General features: G+C 38.9%; 1 protein-coding gene across 6 annotated transcripts in view; it reads left to right on the top strand.

Moving 5' to 3' along the window:
* The window catches only part of LOC131681663 (protein held out wings), a 77610-nt gene that overhangs the window by 45972 nt on the left and 13873 nt on the right, over positions 1-17765 (top strand). For 2 of the 6 annotated variants that reach the window (XM_058962610.1, XM_058962607.1), the window contains one exon: positions 4544-5150. In XM_058962610.1, coding sequence (XP_058818593.1) covers positions 4544-4558 — 15 coding nt within the window. In that variant the 3' untranslated portion in view covers positions 4559-5150. Of the gene's footprint in view, positions 1-3390; positions 3559-4525; positions 5151-17765 lie in introns of all 6 variants that reach the window. The other 4 variants (XM_058962606.1, XM_058962608.1, XM_058962604.1 and 1 more) reach the window with 3 other exon arrangements.

Here is a 17765-nt window from a genome sequence, read left to right as displayed (position 1 = left end):
TTTATTCAGTTTATTTGAGATTTTATTCGTGCAGGAAGAAGAAACTGTTAAGTTGTTTTGTGAACAGAAATTACTAAACACTTTTTTAACGAGTCGAGCTTGAGCAGAATTATTGCAAATCGTTCGAGTCTACCAACAAGCGAGATTATTCCCTCTTTACCACGAGAAGCGCTTTCGATGATCCGCATCGCAGTAACTTTGCCTAAGCTCCACTCCTACCAGCAGAAGGTATAAGATCAGTATTACTCTAGATGTTTATCAGCTTGAATCCGCTATCCAGCCTGAATGAAGGAATCTTACTTACATTAAACACAGATATTCTACACTTTGCAAGATTGCGGAAGTGTAAGGAAATATCCATAACATACTTCGACTTTTACGTAATCGATCTGGTTTCGTTCCCTAACACCCACGCACATGGAAACCAGGATCCAAACTAAGAAATAATCTGAAACTGTTTTTTCTCTCAGTAACATGTTATGTTAATTATTTTAAGATAATTGTCAAATGTAGTGAAAGAGATAACCAAAATTTGCTTCTGATGTAGTCCTAGTTTCAAGATATTCTACATTGTGATACTTAATTTCTTTCTATTTTATAGCACAGTTTCGAAAAAAAAAGAAAACACATAATGACGCAGCTTTTTGGAAAATTTTTGAATCCACTTCCCATTTTAAACAACGTAACTCTTGTCCAGATCACCAATTCTCTACATTGTTGTATGTTTCTTTTAAATACATTTCCTACAAATTTGTTGATAATGACTTTCCAGAACGTGAAATTGTATAAAAAAATCCACCCTATTCAGAAAAAATATTCTATAGAAAAATTTGCAAGGAGTTTTTGTATTACATGTCACTTGATGATAAGTTCTATTTAATCCACTGCCGCAAACTTGCTGTATATTTACTTCTGCACATTCAGCATGCGCTCATGCCCCAATTTACCAATACGGAAAAAAAAAATTGAATTCACCTACTAAACCAAGCCAATTAACTAGTGAAGTGAATCTTTTTTAACTATCTGGCGGAGGACACATGTCGAATAAAATCCATTCAATTCTTACAGGCTTGAAATTCCACGAATCGCAAAACCACATAGCTGCGTGGAAGATGAGTTGAATGTATTTCCACATCTCCATGGTTTATTTCCCTTGGGTGCGTGGAAACATTAAAGTGTTTTCTGGAATACCATCCCCTTCGTCGCAAAATCGTCATAAGGGGAGTTCTCACCAAAATGTTACGCCGTTTATGCATGACCCCGACTATTTGTTTTTGTGTGCTTTCATACGGTGGTACATTTAAATAAATGAAAGCCGACTAAAAAACGAAACATGTTTGTGATTGTTTATAATGATAGTTAAACATAACCATTGGCTTAAAAATTGTAATCTCGATCCTAAAATTGAAAGTAACACCAAAGTGTGTGGAAAACCAGAATTATTATTCAAAAACATATTGGATGCTGCGTGGTAGATACTAAACAGTATCGAAAGGTGTTTAGAAAATCACAGACTCGGTCCACAGTTGCGATTTCACAAATGGTCTATTCGAATGCGTGGGATGCACAAAAACACATCCCACTGTGCTTTATAGAAAACATGCGCCCAAATTTATCTTAAAACATCATTGGGTAATATACATTGACGGAGTTAGGGTTGGTTGAAGTTGAAAATAGGGCACAACATGTGGTAAGACGAAAGACACACACAAACCGCGATGGCAAATAGGACGGAATTCCTACGCACTCCAGCGCACAAAACGACGTGCGTCGGTAGAGACACCATCTGGCATTGCATGTTTGCAGTTGCGCAAGCCAAGGCGGCGACACTCGCCTATTCCGTACCTGGCCATCGAGGTACATATCACTACCAATACAGCGTGGCTTTCTGACAGGCCTAACGAATGTCGCCTCGCTTACGTAGTACGTTGAATTCACTGCAAAGGGAGATTGCCCAATTTCTCATTTAAATCAATCTTCAAAGAGTCCAAAGGAAATACACAGTTCGTTAACTGCCTGTAACACCGCTGATAGGTGGGTGACAAATGCACGGGTTTGATTTGCATTTAATTAGCTAAACCGGAGTTATGTGGGTAGTAGCTCAGGTAGCCACCCACCCACGCGCGATGCATCGCTTACGATACGTGGTGCTGGGATTGACAACTGATACCTTGATCGATCACAGCGATTTGACGCCCATTTGAATTGCGAGTCGTTTGTGTTTGGGATTGTTTATGGAATTAGAAATTAGTCGAGACGGTATCATTGTATGATCGTTCTCGTAAAATGTGGGAGTACCAATTCAGCATAGGGCAATTGGTGTAGGAGCGCGTTTCGGTTGGCGTAAAAGTGAATCTGATTCGATTCGAATCGTGCACGGATGTACAGTTCAGAAAGAATTGCCTTACAGGTGATGAGGATATGAGTAGAATCGCTAATTTTGAGCACAGCTGCATGAGTGGGCGAGGTTAGATTTTCCATTTGGCACAGTATTCGAACGAGGTTGAAATTGAGTTTCTTCAAATTGAGTCAACATAGCCTTGATTATAATTTGCGTTTAGTGCAATGTGCCTAGAACGCATGAAAACTAACTTCTTGGGGATGCTGGGCCTCGATATTGACAACTTTTCCCATCACTTAATTATTTTAAAAACTGTTCGTCGCTTATCTATTACCAAAATGAACTGTTTACCTTGTGCCCGACTTGATATCCTAAAGAGTATGTATGTATATATATATATATATATATATATATATATATATATATATATATATATATATATATATATATATATATATATATATATATATATATATATATATATATGTATATATATATATATATATATATATATATATATATATATATATATATATATATATATATATATATATATATATATATATATATATATATATATATATATATATATATATATATATATATATATATATATATATGAAAGATAGAGTTGTTCAAACAATAATAGAATTAATTGAAAGAGTATATGTAGAATATATACCGATTTTAGGCTAATATACAAATGTACCAAGCATAGAATTAACTTTGCAGAATATTTAGCTTTTTTTAAATAAACTATTTATCTCGGATAGACCTTCATTTGTCATCGCGATGGATGATAGCATTCATTACGCAAGCTGCTTTCTGCATCATAAAAATTCTCTAATTGCTTCTAACAACCTTAGTCTTTGTTTGTTGTGACTTTTCTCCTTCTGTTATTAATACACTCAGTCAAATTTTACAACTCGTTGAACCTCCTAGGTATGACGTATCAGAAGAATGTACTATGCTGTTTGGTAGCCCTAGCCACTTAACAAAAAATCCTCATCTTTCTCTTTCTCTGTCTCTTTTTGTGATTTCTCTTCTAGTTTTCCTCCCGTTTCCAACCATTTCCGCGCCATCTAGGACAGATGACGGTTTAGCATGGTGGATGATATTTCGCGACTAGTCACACCCATGACTGTCTTCTGTCATGTGCTCAAAATTTATGATCTGTGCTGTCCTACCAGTGCCGTGATGCCGAATAATTGCAAACGGTAAACCCGTGTGAAGCATCTATTTTTATTAGCCCCATTCCTGATGATCCGCTTTGAGTCACTGAAAATGTGTTTCATGTTTTCTTTATGTTCTGTGTCAGAAATTTGTTCTTCATGCACCTGTCAATAATACTGTGCACCAACACCAAGCAATATCGTTCAAGTATGCTGTTTACTAATCGAATAGTTTTTAACTCGGGAAAAATGGCAAAGTTTTTAATCCATCTATAATACCACTGAGTCCCATCTGTCTGACCTAACTATTCTAATAACATTCTGTGATGACCAATACGTGGTCATTATTTGGAACCCGCTTACTATATGCCTAATGCCTTCAGGCGGGATGCTTTCCCAGAAATTTAATACCTTTCAAGTCTATTCTTTCTATTGAGATCTAATGTTAGTTAACAATGCTAACAAACGTAAATTAACACATCTTTTTAAGTGCCCTGCCGCTTCTGTCCGATCCAAACGGATGTTGCGCTCTGGCTAGTGAATTTTTTCTCGGTGGTTTAATCACTGTTTGCTCACCTCTCGTCTAACGCCGAAGGTGTTAAATGTAGCACCTGAACTCGCCCCAAAAATATGTCATGTTTCACTACACTAACACACACGCCATCCTCATTCGCCATCGTCCCGTTTCTGAACAGTCAACCACGCCCAACTATCCGTCCAATTGCTGTTATCTTCACGCCTATTAAATTCAATCCTAATGCATCGAAACTATTTTCATCCGATAATTTAAACCCTTAGAAAGCCACGTGCCTCCCAATTTATCGTTAAACCAATTAAAACCCAGTCTTCCTAACTAGCTTTAATTGGGATGATCTCACATTCGCTGCTTCTAGATATATGTAATTCCCCTCAATGAAATTCCACAATCAAAACTCCAGCTCCATTTCCCCAACCATTTCCTCCTGCAAGCAAGTGTGTGTGTTAGCTAATTTATAATTCCAAACTATCTTAGTCTCTATCCTTGTTCCAGGTCAGACAGTTTTGATGGACCCGATGGCACATCCTTTCGTAACTTTCGTTCCGTACTTCTTCCCTCAAACCGAACCAACAAATCAGTGAGTCAGTTCATCCGGGGTGCTTTAGTTGACACCTTTTCCCGTATGTGTGCCATGTGAAGTGCCTGCCTGATGCAAGCCTGAATACATTCTCAGTATTCTCAGTGAAAATCACAAACATTCACCATCAAGTGAAGAAAGCGCCCGATGCCGACAGCAACCCATGATTGACACGTGTGGATTCCAATGTTTGCACATGTGCATCGAGATAGTGATGCAATGCCCGAAGTGAGAAAGAGTGGATGCAAGCTGAGTAAAATCGTTCGAGTTGTGCTTAGTTGTTTATTCAAGACAAATTGTATAATGTAATTAGTTAGCTATTTAAATTGTTGGTAAATAATGCAAACTCAGTTAGTAGAATTTTGGCAATTCAATGCAATAATATCTACGGGAAAGAAGGAGCAGTGGATGCGGAGATATTTCGTACAGTAAGCTGTTGCATATTACGTTGTTGCTTTCGACGACATTGTGCGAAGCCTGGAATACAGCATGAAGCGACAGATTCTTCTACATCATCATCAGGTAGGTCTGCCAAATAGTAAATGTTTACGTTAGTCGTTGAATAGAGATCTTGAAAATTTCGAAAAAAAACTCTTTTTTTATTAGGGGAACTCGGGGCTAACCGACCCTACCTAAGCAAATCGCCCTTTCAGGTGCATAAATGTGAACAAATTTATCGGCCAAATCCTAATGCTTAGTTTGAAACCATTCTGGTGCCATAAAAGTTCATTTGCACCACTCCATGGCAGCGCTAGGCGACGATTTGTAAAACTCTACGTTTTTCCATACTTTCACAATGTAGGGGTTCGGATCTCCCTACGGGGAAATTCAGAGTATCATTTTTTGCCATGGTATTTTGTATACCTATATTAAAGAAACTCCTTAAGAAGCAAAAAATAAATAAATTGCGTTGCAACAACTTAATCTGGTTAGTCACAGCTGCCGATTGGTGCATCATGTATTTTCTTTGTTATGGCGCGCACAATCTTCTGCGTAGCCGCAAGCCGCTGAACAATGGTTGATGGAATAGGAGGTCCGAATAACCCCATACGCTCATTTCGCACAAAAGTTGTGAGCGTCTTGAAAATATCTGTGTTATCACCCAAACAAAAATCATTCCATAAAATAGGATTCTCAAGCTTTCTAAAATACTTATCTGTTATTTTTTCACTTTTATTTGTTACTTTAATCACGGGTTTACAAGCTGCATTTTATTTTGAGGAAGGCTAAAAAATGGAACACCTTCCTAAAAAACTCAAGGAATTAGATTTAGATATAAAAATTAATGTTTTTGAAAAGGGGTCCCACGAATATGTACGACAGTCAGAAAGTCTTACGGTTTTCTGAAAAATTGCGGTGGTCCGAATTACCCCCACGGTCTTAATAGCCCCGGGTCCCCCTATGCATTGAAAGGGTTGGTCCTTGCGAACATCATGCGACATTTTTTAAATCGCTATCTTATAATTTATAATTTATGTCAATGTCTGATAGGAAATTAACTTTACCAGTAATTGGATTTATATTTTTTTCGCCACAGTGGGCATATTTGCAACTTTTTGTGGTTTCTTTCAGCAGAAAATGTACTTCCAATACTTTGGATACTCCATTTAAGTGGCCGGGGGAGGAAGGTTAATTTGGGAAAAAAGGCACCTTTAAAAAATCGTTGTGTCGATACGATATAATAATGCCGCAAGAACAATATTTCCTCAAATATTCATTGCAAAATACTGAAAATTGCAAAATAACTCAAAATCTACTGGGCCACTCGATTTCAAATCTCCCTAGGTAACTATAAGAGCTATTAGTTAGGCAATAATTTGACGCCAAAAGTCTGATTTTCGCTATCATGTTATAGAAAATGTTGGCAGTACTTTCACGCCAAATTCAGATCAGTAAACATTTTATTTTAAAAATAGTAATAATAATAATGATTTTATAAAAAGCTCCCCTAGTTACCCGTGCAATGATGTAAAGAAGAACTGTGTAAAATTTCAGAACGATTGGTAACGGAGATTTTTAGGTATGATGTACACCGTATTTTTTGGAAGTGGCTCCTGAAGATCCACTGTCAATAGCCTAATTTTCAAAATTTTGCGTCGAAACTCAGGAAAATATTGTTCAAATATTGCATTAAATAGGCTGAATAGACTAACACTCTCTGCACCGCCAAAAAATTTTGTTGATGATATTTTTGCACCAAAAAACATAACCCATAACATTACCACGATGTCTCTGGTAGAATAATATTATCACAAAAAACATTGCGCTGCCATCCTTCCCACGGTTGATTGGCTTCATTGTATCAAGCATCAGTGCTAAAGAATCTCTGACAGACAATTGCAATTGCGTTATTGCATTACTCCTCGATAGTGGTGTATCGAGGATACCGAGAGGGCTTATGGGTCATTTTTATGTTTTGTGTACTCTGCCCTCGCCCTAACTAACGATCAACTATTAGCCTGTGCACGCTGGCATGGCGACTAGCGGGTGGACGTGGATTGACTTTTGCTGTGGGCTGCGTTTGAAAACATTGTCCCACAGTTTAATAGCAGTGTTGGTGGACACAGATCACAGTAGAGTGGGACACGGTTATATGAAAAAAATAAAATTTTGATCCGAGCAACTTTTTAGGTGCCATTTAGGCCCTAGAACAACTGTGCAAATTCTTAACTCGATCGGTGAAACCATATTTTCGCGCCCACTGTTTAAAGTTCACATGGGATCTCATATGGGGAAAATGACTTTCACAAAATAATTCCTCTAGGAGTCGCCCATTGCCTCCTACAAATAAATCGAAATATTTTTTATCAAGAAAACAAACTCTTGAAGACCATGAAACGATCTGACGCTTGTGGAAAAAGATATTAAGCAAAAACCGCTTAATGCTCTGACGATTGATGAAAATTTCAATTTTCATAGCATCACTGCTGCTGACGGTCGAATTATTTACAACATTTTTTAACTCTCTCTTATACAAAAAAAAACCTCATTTAATCCCTCAAAACTCTTGTGGTGGGACCAAAAAGCTCAGGTTATTGATTTGGACCCAATAAGATCAAGCAAAAATAAATAGCATCTAAATCGAGATCCACCAGCAGTGGTGCTAGAAAAAATGATTATTTTATAAATAGTCAGAGCATCAATCGGTTTCTGCCTTATAACTTTTTCCACAAGCATCAGATCGTTTCGAGGTCTTCGAAACTTTGCTTCTTTGTTAAATTTAGAAGGCAATTGGCAAGCTAAGAATTTGCACTGTTGTTCTAGAACCCGAAAGGTATCCAAAAAGTTGCTCGGAACAGGAATCTAATTTTTGTCCCACCCTAGTGCGCAGGCTAATTAAAAAATGTTACAGTAGAAGCCTATTAGTATTAATGTATCAATAACTGTACTTTTTAGTACTAGTGTACAAATGTTATGTGCTAGTCGTACGTTTGTCTCTTCATTGGACATTTTCTTCCGGTTTTCAATTCGTGCATTCAATTCGACTCATTCGAGAAGATCGGATTGGGTAAATTAAGGTACGATCAATTTACCGACGCATGTGAATCATCCATTCTCGGTCAGAATAGAATGTTAACATTCAAACAGAATGCAATTGTCGTTAATGGTAAATAAATATTAGTCGCATGTTACGTGTTCTTTTCTTTTATTAGTCTGTTTTTGTAGTACTTCTATTGGTTTACTTTACAACTACTCATGTATACTAAAAATATCAGTCAATTTATACGAACTCTTAGAAAAAATGAAAATTACATATGACGTAAATAACGTAGCGACGTATTTTTCTGTATGATAATAGGATTTTACATGTTCTGATATGTGAAATTCAATTTTGTGACTCATTTGATGTAAAACTAGGACTGAAAGAATTAGTAAAAACCTATTTTAATCCACCTAGCGGTGCAATTGTGCCTTTCTCAATCATGAATCACGAGAATGTGTGCGTTGTTTATATTCATTAAAAACTTTTAAATGCATATATTACATTATATTATTATACATCACATGACAACTATATACAGAAAAATAAATCATTATTCGAGTTCTAAAATTTTGAAAAAGAAAAAACAGCCATGGTAATATTGAACTGAAAAAAGGTGCGAAATCGGCAAAGTCCCAAAAAGTCGATTTTTATAAAAAAAATTTTTCGAGATAACATAAAATCTCGACGTTTCATGCATTTTAAAGATGTTTAGCATCAAAAATACGAATTCGATTTCTGAAATTTCATGGGGTCCCCCCTTTGAAAAAAAATAGAGTTCCGACTTATATGGGGATTTCATATGTGACCGGACGATTTAGTCTATATTTCCGGACCCATATAAGCGATCCGTACGAAATTTTATAGACATCTGTAGGGATATTATAGCTATCATTTGGGACTAAGTTTGTGAAAATCGGCCAAACCATTTCCGGGAAACTGATGTGAGTTCGTAAATTTTGAAAGATGGCCGCTTTTCCCGGGCACTTCCGGAACCATCTATGGTGGTCAATGTAGTCAACGAAAGTTTGGTTGGCCGTCGGTGATCTAGAACAGCAAATTTAAGTTGTTTGAGAGACATTTTAGCAAAATTTTTACCTTTTTTGCTTTCATCGGAGTATCGGTTTGAATCACAATTTGCTATGTGATCGCATGCCACAGCCTGTAACTCCGGAACCGGAAGTCGGATCGGGATGAAATTAAATAACCATTTACGGGGACGCAATACCTTTCATTTGAGTTCAAGTTTAGCCGAATCGGTCTAGCCATCTCCGAGAAACCGATGTGACTGTTATTCTGAATTTAGATACTTCCGCCGGGGCTTCCGGAACCGATGATGGTGGCCAATGTGGCCAAATAGACTTTGAATGGATGTTAGTGACCTAATACTACAAATCGAAGCAGTTGTGGTCATATTTTGGAAAAATTTTCACCATTATACATTCATTGCAGAATTTATTAAAATCGACATTTTCTGCGTGTTCGTACTCATCACCCTGTAATTCCGGAACCGGAAGTCGGATCCATTAGAAATTCAATAGCAGCCTATGGGAACGTTGCACCTTTCATTTGAGACTAAGTTTGTCAAAATCGGTTCAGCCATCTCTGAGAAAAATGAGTGACATTTTTGGTCACATACACACACAGACGCACATACACACACACATGCATACATACACACATACATACACACACAGACATTTGCCGAACTCGACGAACTGAATCGAATGGTATATGTCACTCGGCCCTCCGGGCCTCCGTTAAAAAGTCGGTTTTCAGAGCAATTGCAATACCTTTCTATTGAGAAAGGCAAAAAGGTGCAAAATCGGCAAAGTCCCAAAAAGTCGATTTCTAAAAAAAAATTTTCGTGATAACATAAAATCTCGACGTTTCATGCATTTTAAAGATGTTTGGCATCAAAAATACGAATTCGATTTCTGAAATTTCATGGGGTCCCCCCTTTGAAAAAAAATTTGAGTTCCGGCTTATATGGGAATTTCATGTGTGACCGGACCGTTCAGTCTATATTTCCGGAACCATACAAGCGGTCCGTGCGAAATTTTACAGACATCTATGGGGATATTATAGCTATCATTTGAGACTAAGTTTGTGAAAATTGGCCCAACCATTTCCGGGAAACTGATGTGAGTTCGTAAATTTTGAAAGATGGCCGCTTTTCCCGGGCACTTCCGGAACCGTCTATGGTGGTTAATGTAGTCAACGAAAGTTTGGTTGGCCGTCGGTGACCTAGAACAGCAAATTTAAGTTGTTTGAGAGACATTTTAGCGAAGTTTTTACCTTTTTTGCTTTCATCGGAGTATCGGTTTGAATCACAATTTGCTATGTGATCGCACGCCACAACCCGTAACTCCGGAACCGGAAGTCGGTTGGGGATAAAATTTAATAGCCATTTACGGGGACGCAACATCTTTCATTTGAGACTAAGTTTGGTTGATTCGGTCTAGCCACCTCCGAGAAACCGATGTGACTGTTAGTCTGAATTTGGATACTTCCGCCGGGGCTTCCGGAACCGATGATGGTGGCCAATGTGACCAAAGAGACTTTGAATGGCTGTTAATGACCTAGTACTATAAATCGAAGCAGTTGTGGTCACATTTTGGAAAAATTTTCACCATTATACATTCATTGCAGAATTTCTTAAAATCGACATTTTCTGCGTGATCGTACTCATCACCCTGTAATTACGGAACCGGAAGTCGGATCCATTAGAAATTCAATAGCAGCCTATGGGAACGTTGCACCTTTCATTTGGGACTAAGTTTGTCAAAATCGGTTCATCCATCTCTGAGAAAAGTGAGTGAGATTGTGTTCGCGTACACACACACAGACGCACATACACACACACATACATACACACACATACATACACACAGACATTTGCCGAACTCGACGAACTGAATCGAATGGTATATGTCACTTGGCCCTCCGGGCCTCCGTTAAAAAGTCGGTTTTCAGAGCAATTGCAATACCTTTCTATTGAGAAAGGCAAAAAGGTGCAAAATCGGCAAAGTCCCAAAAAGTCGATTTCTAAAAAAAAAATTCGTGATAACATAAAATCTCGACGTTTCATGCATTTTAAAGATGTTTGGCATCAAAAATACGTATTCGATTTCTGAAATTTCATGGGGTCCCCCCTTTGAAAAAAAAATAGAGTTCCGACTTATATGGGAATTTCATATGTGACCGGACGATTTAGTCTATATTTCCGGACCCATATAAGCGATCCGTACGAAATTTTATAGACATCTGTGGGGATATTATAGCTATCATTTGGGACTAAGTTTGTGAAAATCGGCCAAACCATTTCCGGGAAACTGATGTGAGTTCGTAAATTTTGAAAGATGGCCGCTTTTCCCGGGCACTTCCGGAACCATCTATGGTGGTCAATGTAGTCAACGAAAGTTTGGTTGGCCGTCGGTGACCTAGAACAGCAAATTTAAGTTGTTTGAGAGACATTTTAGCAAAATTTTTACCTTTTTTGCTTTCATCGGAGTATCGGTTTGAATCACAATTTGCTATGTGATCGCATGCCACAGCCTGTAACTCCGGAACCGGAAGTCGGATCGGGATGAAATTAAATAACCATTTACGGGGACGCAATACCTTTCATTTGAGTTCAAGTTTAGCCGAATCGGTCTAGCCATCTCCGAGAAACCGATGTGACTGTTATTCTGAATTTAGATACTTCCGCCGGGGCTTCCGGAACCGATGATGGTGGCCAATGTGGCCAAATAGACTTTGAATGGATGTTAGTGACCTAATACTACAAATCGAAGCAGTTGTGGTCATATTTTGGAAAAATTTTCACCATTATACATTCATTGCAGAATTTATTAAAATCGACATTTTCTGCGTGTTCGTACTCATCACCCTGTAATTCCGGAACCGGAAGTCGGATCCATTAGAAATTCAATAGCAGCCTATGGGAACGTTGCACCTTTCATTTGAGACTAAGTTTGTCAAAATCGGTTCAGCCATCTCTGAGAAAAATGAGTGACATTTTTGGTCACATACACACACACAGACGCACATACACACACACATGCATACATACACACATACATACACACACAGACATTTGCCGAACTCGACGAACTGAATCGAATGGTATATGTCACTCGGCCCTCCGGGCCTCCGTTAAAAAGTCGGTTTTCAGAGCAATTGCAATACCTTTCTATTGAGAAAGGCAAAAAGGTGCAAAATCGGCAAAGTCCCAAAAAGTCGATTTCTAAAAAAAAATTTTCGTGATAACATAAAATCTCGACGTTTCATGCATTTTAAAGATGTTTGGCATCAAAAATACGAATTCGATTTCTGAAATTTCATGGGGTCCCCCCTTTGAAAAAAAATTTGAGTTCCGGCTTATATGGGAATTTCATGTGTGACCGGACCGTTCAGTCTATATTTCCGGAACCATACAAGCGGTCCGTGCGAAATTTTAGACATCTATGGGGATATTATAGCTATCATTTGAGACTAAGTTTGTGAAAATTGGCCCAACCATTTCCGGGAAACTGATGTGAGTTCGTAAATTTTGAAAGATGGCCGCTTTTCCCGGGCACTTCCGGAACCGTCTATGGTGGTTAATGTAGTCAACGAAAGTTTGGTTGGCCGTCGGTGACCTAGAACAGCAAATTTAAGTTGTTTGAGAGACATTTTAGCGAAGTTTTTACCTTTTTTGCTTTCATCGGAGTATCGGTTTGAATCACAATTTGCTATGTGATCGCACGCCACAACCCGTAACTCCGGAACCGGAAGTCGGTTGGGGATAAAATTTAATAGCCATTTACGGGGACGCAACATCTTTCATTTGAGACTAAGTTTGGTTGATTCGGTCTAGCCACCTCCGAGAAACCGATGTGACTGTTAGTCTGAATTTGGATACTTCCGCCGGGGCTTCCGGAACCGATGATGGTGGCCAATGTGACCAAAGAGACTTTGAATGGCTGTTAATGACCTAGTACTATAAATCGAAGCAGTTGTGGTCACATTTTGGAAAAATTTTCACCATTATACATTCATTGCAGAATTTCTTAAAATCGACATTTTCTGCGTGATCGTACTCATCACCCTGTAATTACGGAACCGGAAGTCGGATCCATTAGAAATTCAATAGCAGCCTATGGGAACGTTGCACCTTTCATTTGGGACTAAGTTTGTCAAAATCGGTTCATCCATCTCTGAGAAAAGTGAGTGAGATTGTGTTCGCGTACACACACACAGACGCACATACACACACACATACATACACACACATACATACACACAGACATTTGCCGAACTCGACGAACTGAATCGAATGGTATATGTCACTTGGCCCTCCGGGCCTCCGTTAAAAAGTCGGTTTTCAGAGCAATTGCAATACCTTTCTATTGAGAAAGGCAAAAAGGTGCAAAATCGGCAAAGTCCCAAAAAGTCGATTTCTAAAAAAAAAAATTCGTGATAACATAAAATCTCGACGTTTCATGCATTTTAAAGATGTTTGGCATCAAAAATACGAATTCGATTTCTGAAATTTCATGGGGTCCCCCCTTTGAAAAAAAAATAGAGTTCCGACTTATATGGGAATTTCATATGTGACCGGACGATTTAGTCTATATTTCCGGACCCATATAAGCGATCCGTACGAAATTTTATAGACATCTGTGGGGATATTATAGCTATCATTATTTTGAAAGATGGCCGCTTTTCCCGGGCACTTCCGGAACCATCTATGGTGGTCAATGTAGTCAACGAAAGTTTGGTTGGCCGTCGGTGACCTAGAACAGCAAATTTAAGTTGTTCAATAGCAGCCTATGGGAACGTTGCACCTTTCATTTGAGACTAAGTTTGTCAAAATCGGTTCAGCCATCTCTGAGAAAAATGAGTGACATTTTTGGTCACATACACACACACAGACGCACATACACACACACATGCATACATACACACATACATACACACACAGACATTTGCCGAACTCGACGAACTGAATCGAATGGTATATGTCACTCGGCCCTCCGGGCCTCCGTTAAAAAGTCGGTTTTCAGAGCAATTGCAATACCTTTCTATTGAGAAAGGCAAAAAGGTGCAAAATCGGCAAAGTCCCAAAAAGTCGATTTCTAAAAAAAATTTTTCGTGATAACATAAAATCTCGACGTTTCATGCATTTTAAAGATGTTTGGCATCAAAAATACGAATTCGATTTCTGAAATTTCATGGGGTCCCCCCTTTGAAAAAAAATTTGAGTTCCGGCTTATATGGGAATTTCATGTGTGACCGGACCGTTCAGTCTATATTTCCGGAACCATACAAGCGGTCCGTGCGAAATTTTACAGACATCTATGGGGATATTATAGCTATCATTTGAGACTAAGTTTGTGAAAATTGGCCCAACCATTTCCGGGAAACTGATGTGAGTTCGTAAATTTTGAAAGATGGCCGCTTTTCCCGGGCACTTCCGGAACCGTCTATGGTGGTTAATGTAGTCAACGAAAGTTTGGTTGGCCGTCGGTGACCTAGAACAGCAAATTTAAGTTGTTTGAGAGACATTTTAGCGAAGTTTTTACCTTTTTTGCTTTCATCGGAGTATCGGTTTGAATCACAATTTGCTATGTGATCGCACGCCACAACCCGTAACTCCGGAACCGGAAGTCGGTTGGGGATAAAATTTAATAGCCATTTACGGGGACGCAACATCTTTCATTTGAGACTAAGTTTGGTTGATTCGGTCTAGCCACCTCCGAGAAACCGATGTGACTGTTAGTCTGAATTTGGATACTTCCGCCGGGGCTTCCGGAACCGATGATGGTGGCCAATGTGACCAAAGAGACTTTGAATGGCTGTTAATGACCTAGTACTATAAATCGAAGCAGTTGTGGTCACATTTTGGAAAAATTTTCACCATTATACATTCATTGCAGAATTTCTTAAAATCGACATTTTCTGCGTGATCGTACTCATCACCCTGTAATTACGGAACCGGAAGTCGGATCCATTAGAAATTCAATAGCAGCCTATGGGAACGTTGCACCTTTCATTTGGGACTAAGTTTGTCAAAATCGGTTCATCCATCTCTGAGAAAAGTGAGTGAGATTGTGTTCGCGTACACACACAGACGCACATACACACACACATACATACACACACATACATACACACAGACATTTGCCGAACTCGACGAACTGAATCGAATGGTATATGTCACTTGGCCCTCCGGGCCTCCGTTAAAAAGTCGGTTTTCAGAGCAATTGCAATACCTTTCTATTGAGAAAGGCAAAAAGGTGCAAAATCGGCAAAGTCCCAAAAAGTCGATTTCTAAAAAAAAAATTCGTGATAACATAAAAATTCGTGATAACAAAATCTCGACGTTTCATGCATTTTAAAGATGTTTGGCATCAAAAATACGAATTCGATTTCTGAAATTTCATGGGGTCCCCCCTTTGAAAAAAAAATAGAGTTCCGACTTATATGGGAATTTCATATGTGACCGGACGATTTAGTCTATATTTCCGGACCCATATAAGCGATCCGTACGAAATTTTATAGACATCTGTGGGGATATTATAGCTATCATTTGGGACTAAGTTTGTGAAAATCGGCCAAACCATTTCCGGGAAACTGATGTGAGTTCGTAAATTTTGAAAGATGGCCGCTTTTCCCGGGCACTTCCGGAACCATCTATGGTGGTCAATGTAGTCAACGAAAGTTTGGTTGGCCGTCGGTGACCTAGAACAGCAAATTTAAGTTGTTTGAGAGACATTTTAGCAAAATTTTTACCTTTTTTGCTTTCATCGGAGTATCGGTTTGAATCACAATTTGCTATGTGATCGCATGCCACAGCCTGTAACTCCGGAACCGGAAGTCGGATCGGGATGAAATTAAATAACCATTTACGGGGACGCAATACCTTTCATTTGAGTTCAAGTTTAGCCGAATCGGTCTAGCCATCTCCGAGAAACCGATGTGACTGTTATTCTGAATTTAGATACTTCCGCCGGGGCTTCCGGAACCGATGATGGTGGCCAATGTGGCCAAATAGACTTTGAATGGATGTTAGTGACCTAATACTACAAATCGAAGCAGTTGTGGTCATATTTTGGAAAAATTTTCACCATTATACATTCATTGCAGAATTTATTAAAATCGACATTTTCTGCGTGTTCGTACTCATCACCCTGTAATTCCGGAACCGGAAGTCGGATCCATTAGAAATTCAATAGCAGCCTATGGGAACGTTGCACCTTTCATTTGAGACTAAGTTTGTCAAAATCGGTTCAGCCATCTCTGAGAAAAATGAGTGACATTTTTGGTCACATACACACACACAGACGCACATACACACACACATGCATACATACACACATACATACACACACAGACATTTGCCGAACTCGACGAACTGAATCGAATGGTATATGTCACTCGGCCCTCCGGGCCTCCGTTAAAAAGTCGGTTTTCAGAGCAATTGCAATACCTTTCTATTGAGAAAGGCAAAAAGGTGCAAAATCGGCAAAGTCCCAAAAAGTCGATTTCTAAAAAAAAATTTTCGTGATAACATAAAATCTCGACGTTTCATGCATTTTAAAGATGTTTGGCATCAAAAATACGAATTCGATTTCTGAAATTTCATGGGGTCCCCCCTTTGAAAAAAAATTTGAGTTCCGGCTTATATGGGAATTTCATGTGTGACCGGACCGTTCAGTCTATATTTCCGGAACCATACAAGCGGTCCGTGCGAAATTTTACAGACATCTATGGGGATATTATAGCTATCATTTGAGACTAAGTTTGTGAAAATTGGCCCAACCATTTCCGGGAAACTGATGTGAGTTCGTAAATTTTGAAAGATGGCCGCTTTTCCCGGGCACTTCCGGAACCGTCTATGGTGGTTAATGTAGTCAACGAAAGTTTGGTTGGCCGTCGGTGACCTAGAACAGCAAATTTAAGTTGTTTGAGAGACATTTTAGCGAAGTTTTTACCTTTTTTGCTTTCATCGGAGTATCGGTTTGAATCACAATTTGCTATGTGATCGCACGCCACAACCCGTAACTCCGGAACCGGAAGTCGGTTGGGGATAAAATTTAATAGCCATTTACGGGGACGCAACATCTTTCATTTGAGACTAAGTTTGGTTGATTCGGTCTAGCCACCTCCGAGAAACCGATGTGACTGTTAGTCTGAATTTGGATACTTCCGCCGGGGCTTCCGGAACCGATGATGGTGGCCAATGTGACCAAAGAGACTTTGAATGGCTGTTAATGACCTAGTACTATAAATCGAAGCAGTTGTGGTCACATTTTGGAAAAATTTTCACCATTATACATTCATTGCAGAATTTCTTAAAATCGACATTTTCTGCGTGATCGTACTCATCACCCTGTAATTACGGAACCGGAAGTCGGATCCATTAGAAATTCAATAGCAGCCTATGGGAACGTTGCACCTTTCATTTGGGACTAAGTTTGTCAAAATCGGTTCATCCATCTCTGAGAAAAGTGAGTGAGATTGTGTTCGCGTACACACACACAGACGCACATACACACACACATACATACACACACATACATACACACAGACATTTGCCGAACTCGACGAACTGAATCGAATGGTATATGTCACTTGGCCCTCCGGGCCTCCGTTAAAAAGTCGGTTTT

Source organism: Topomyia yanbarensis, chromosome 2 (genome assembly GCF_030247195.1).
Source record: "Topomyia yanbarensis strain Yona2022 chromosome 2, ASM3024719v1, whole genome shotgun sequence".
NCBI lineage: Eukaryota > Metazoa > Arthropoda > Insecta > Diptera > Culicidae > Topomyia > Topomyia yanbarensis.
Note: the sequence above shows the minus strand (reverse complement) of the source record. Positions and strands in the feature narration are given on the sequence as shown.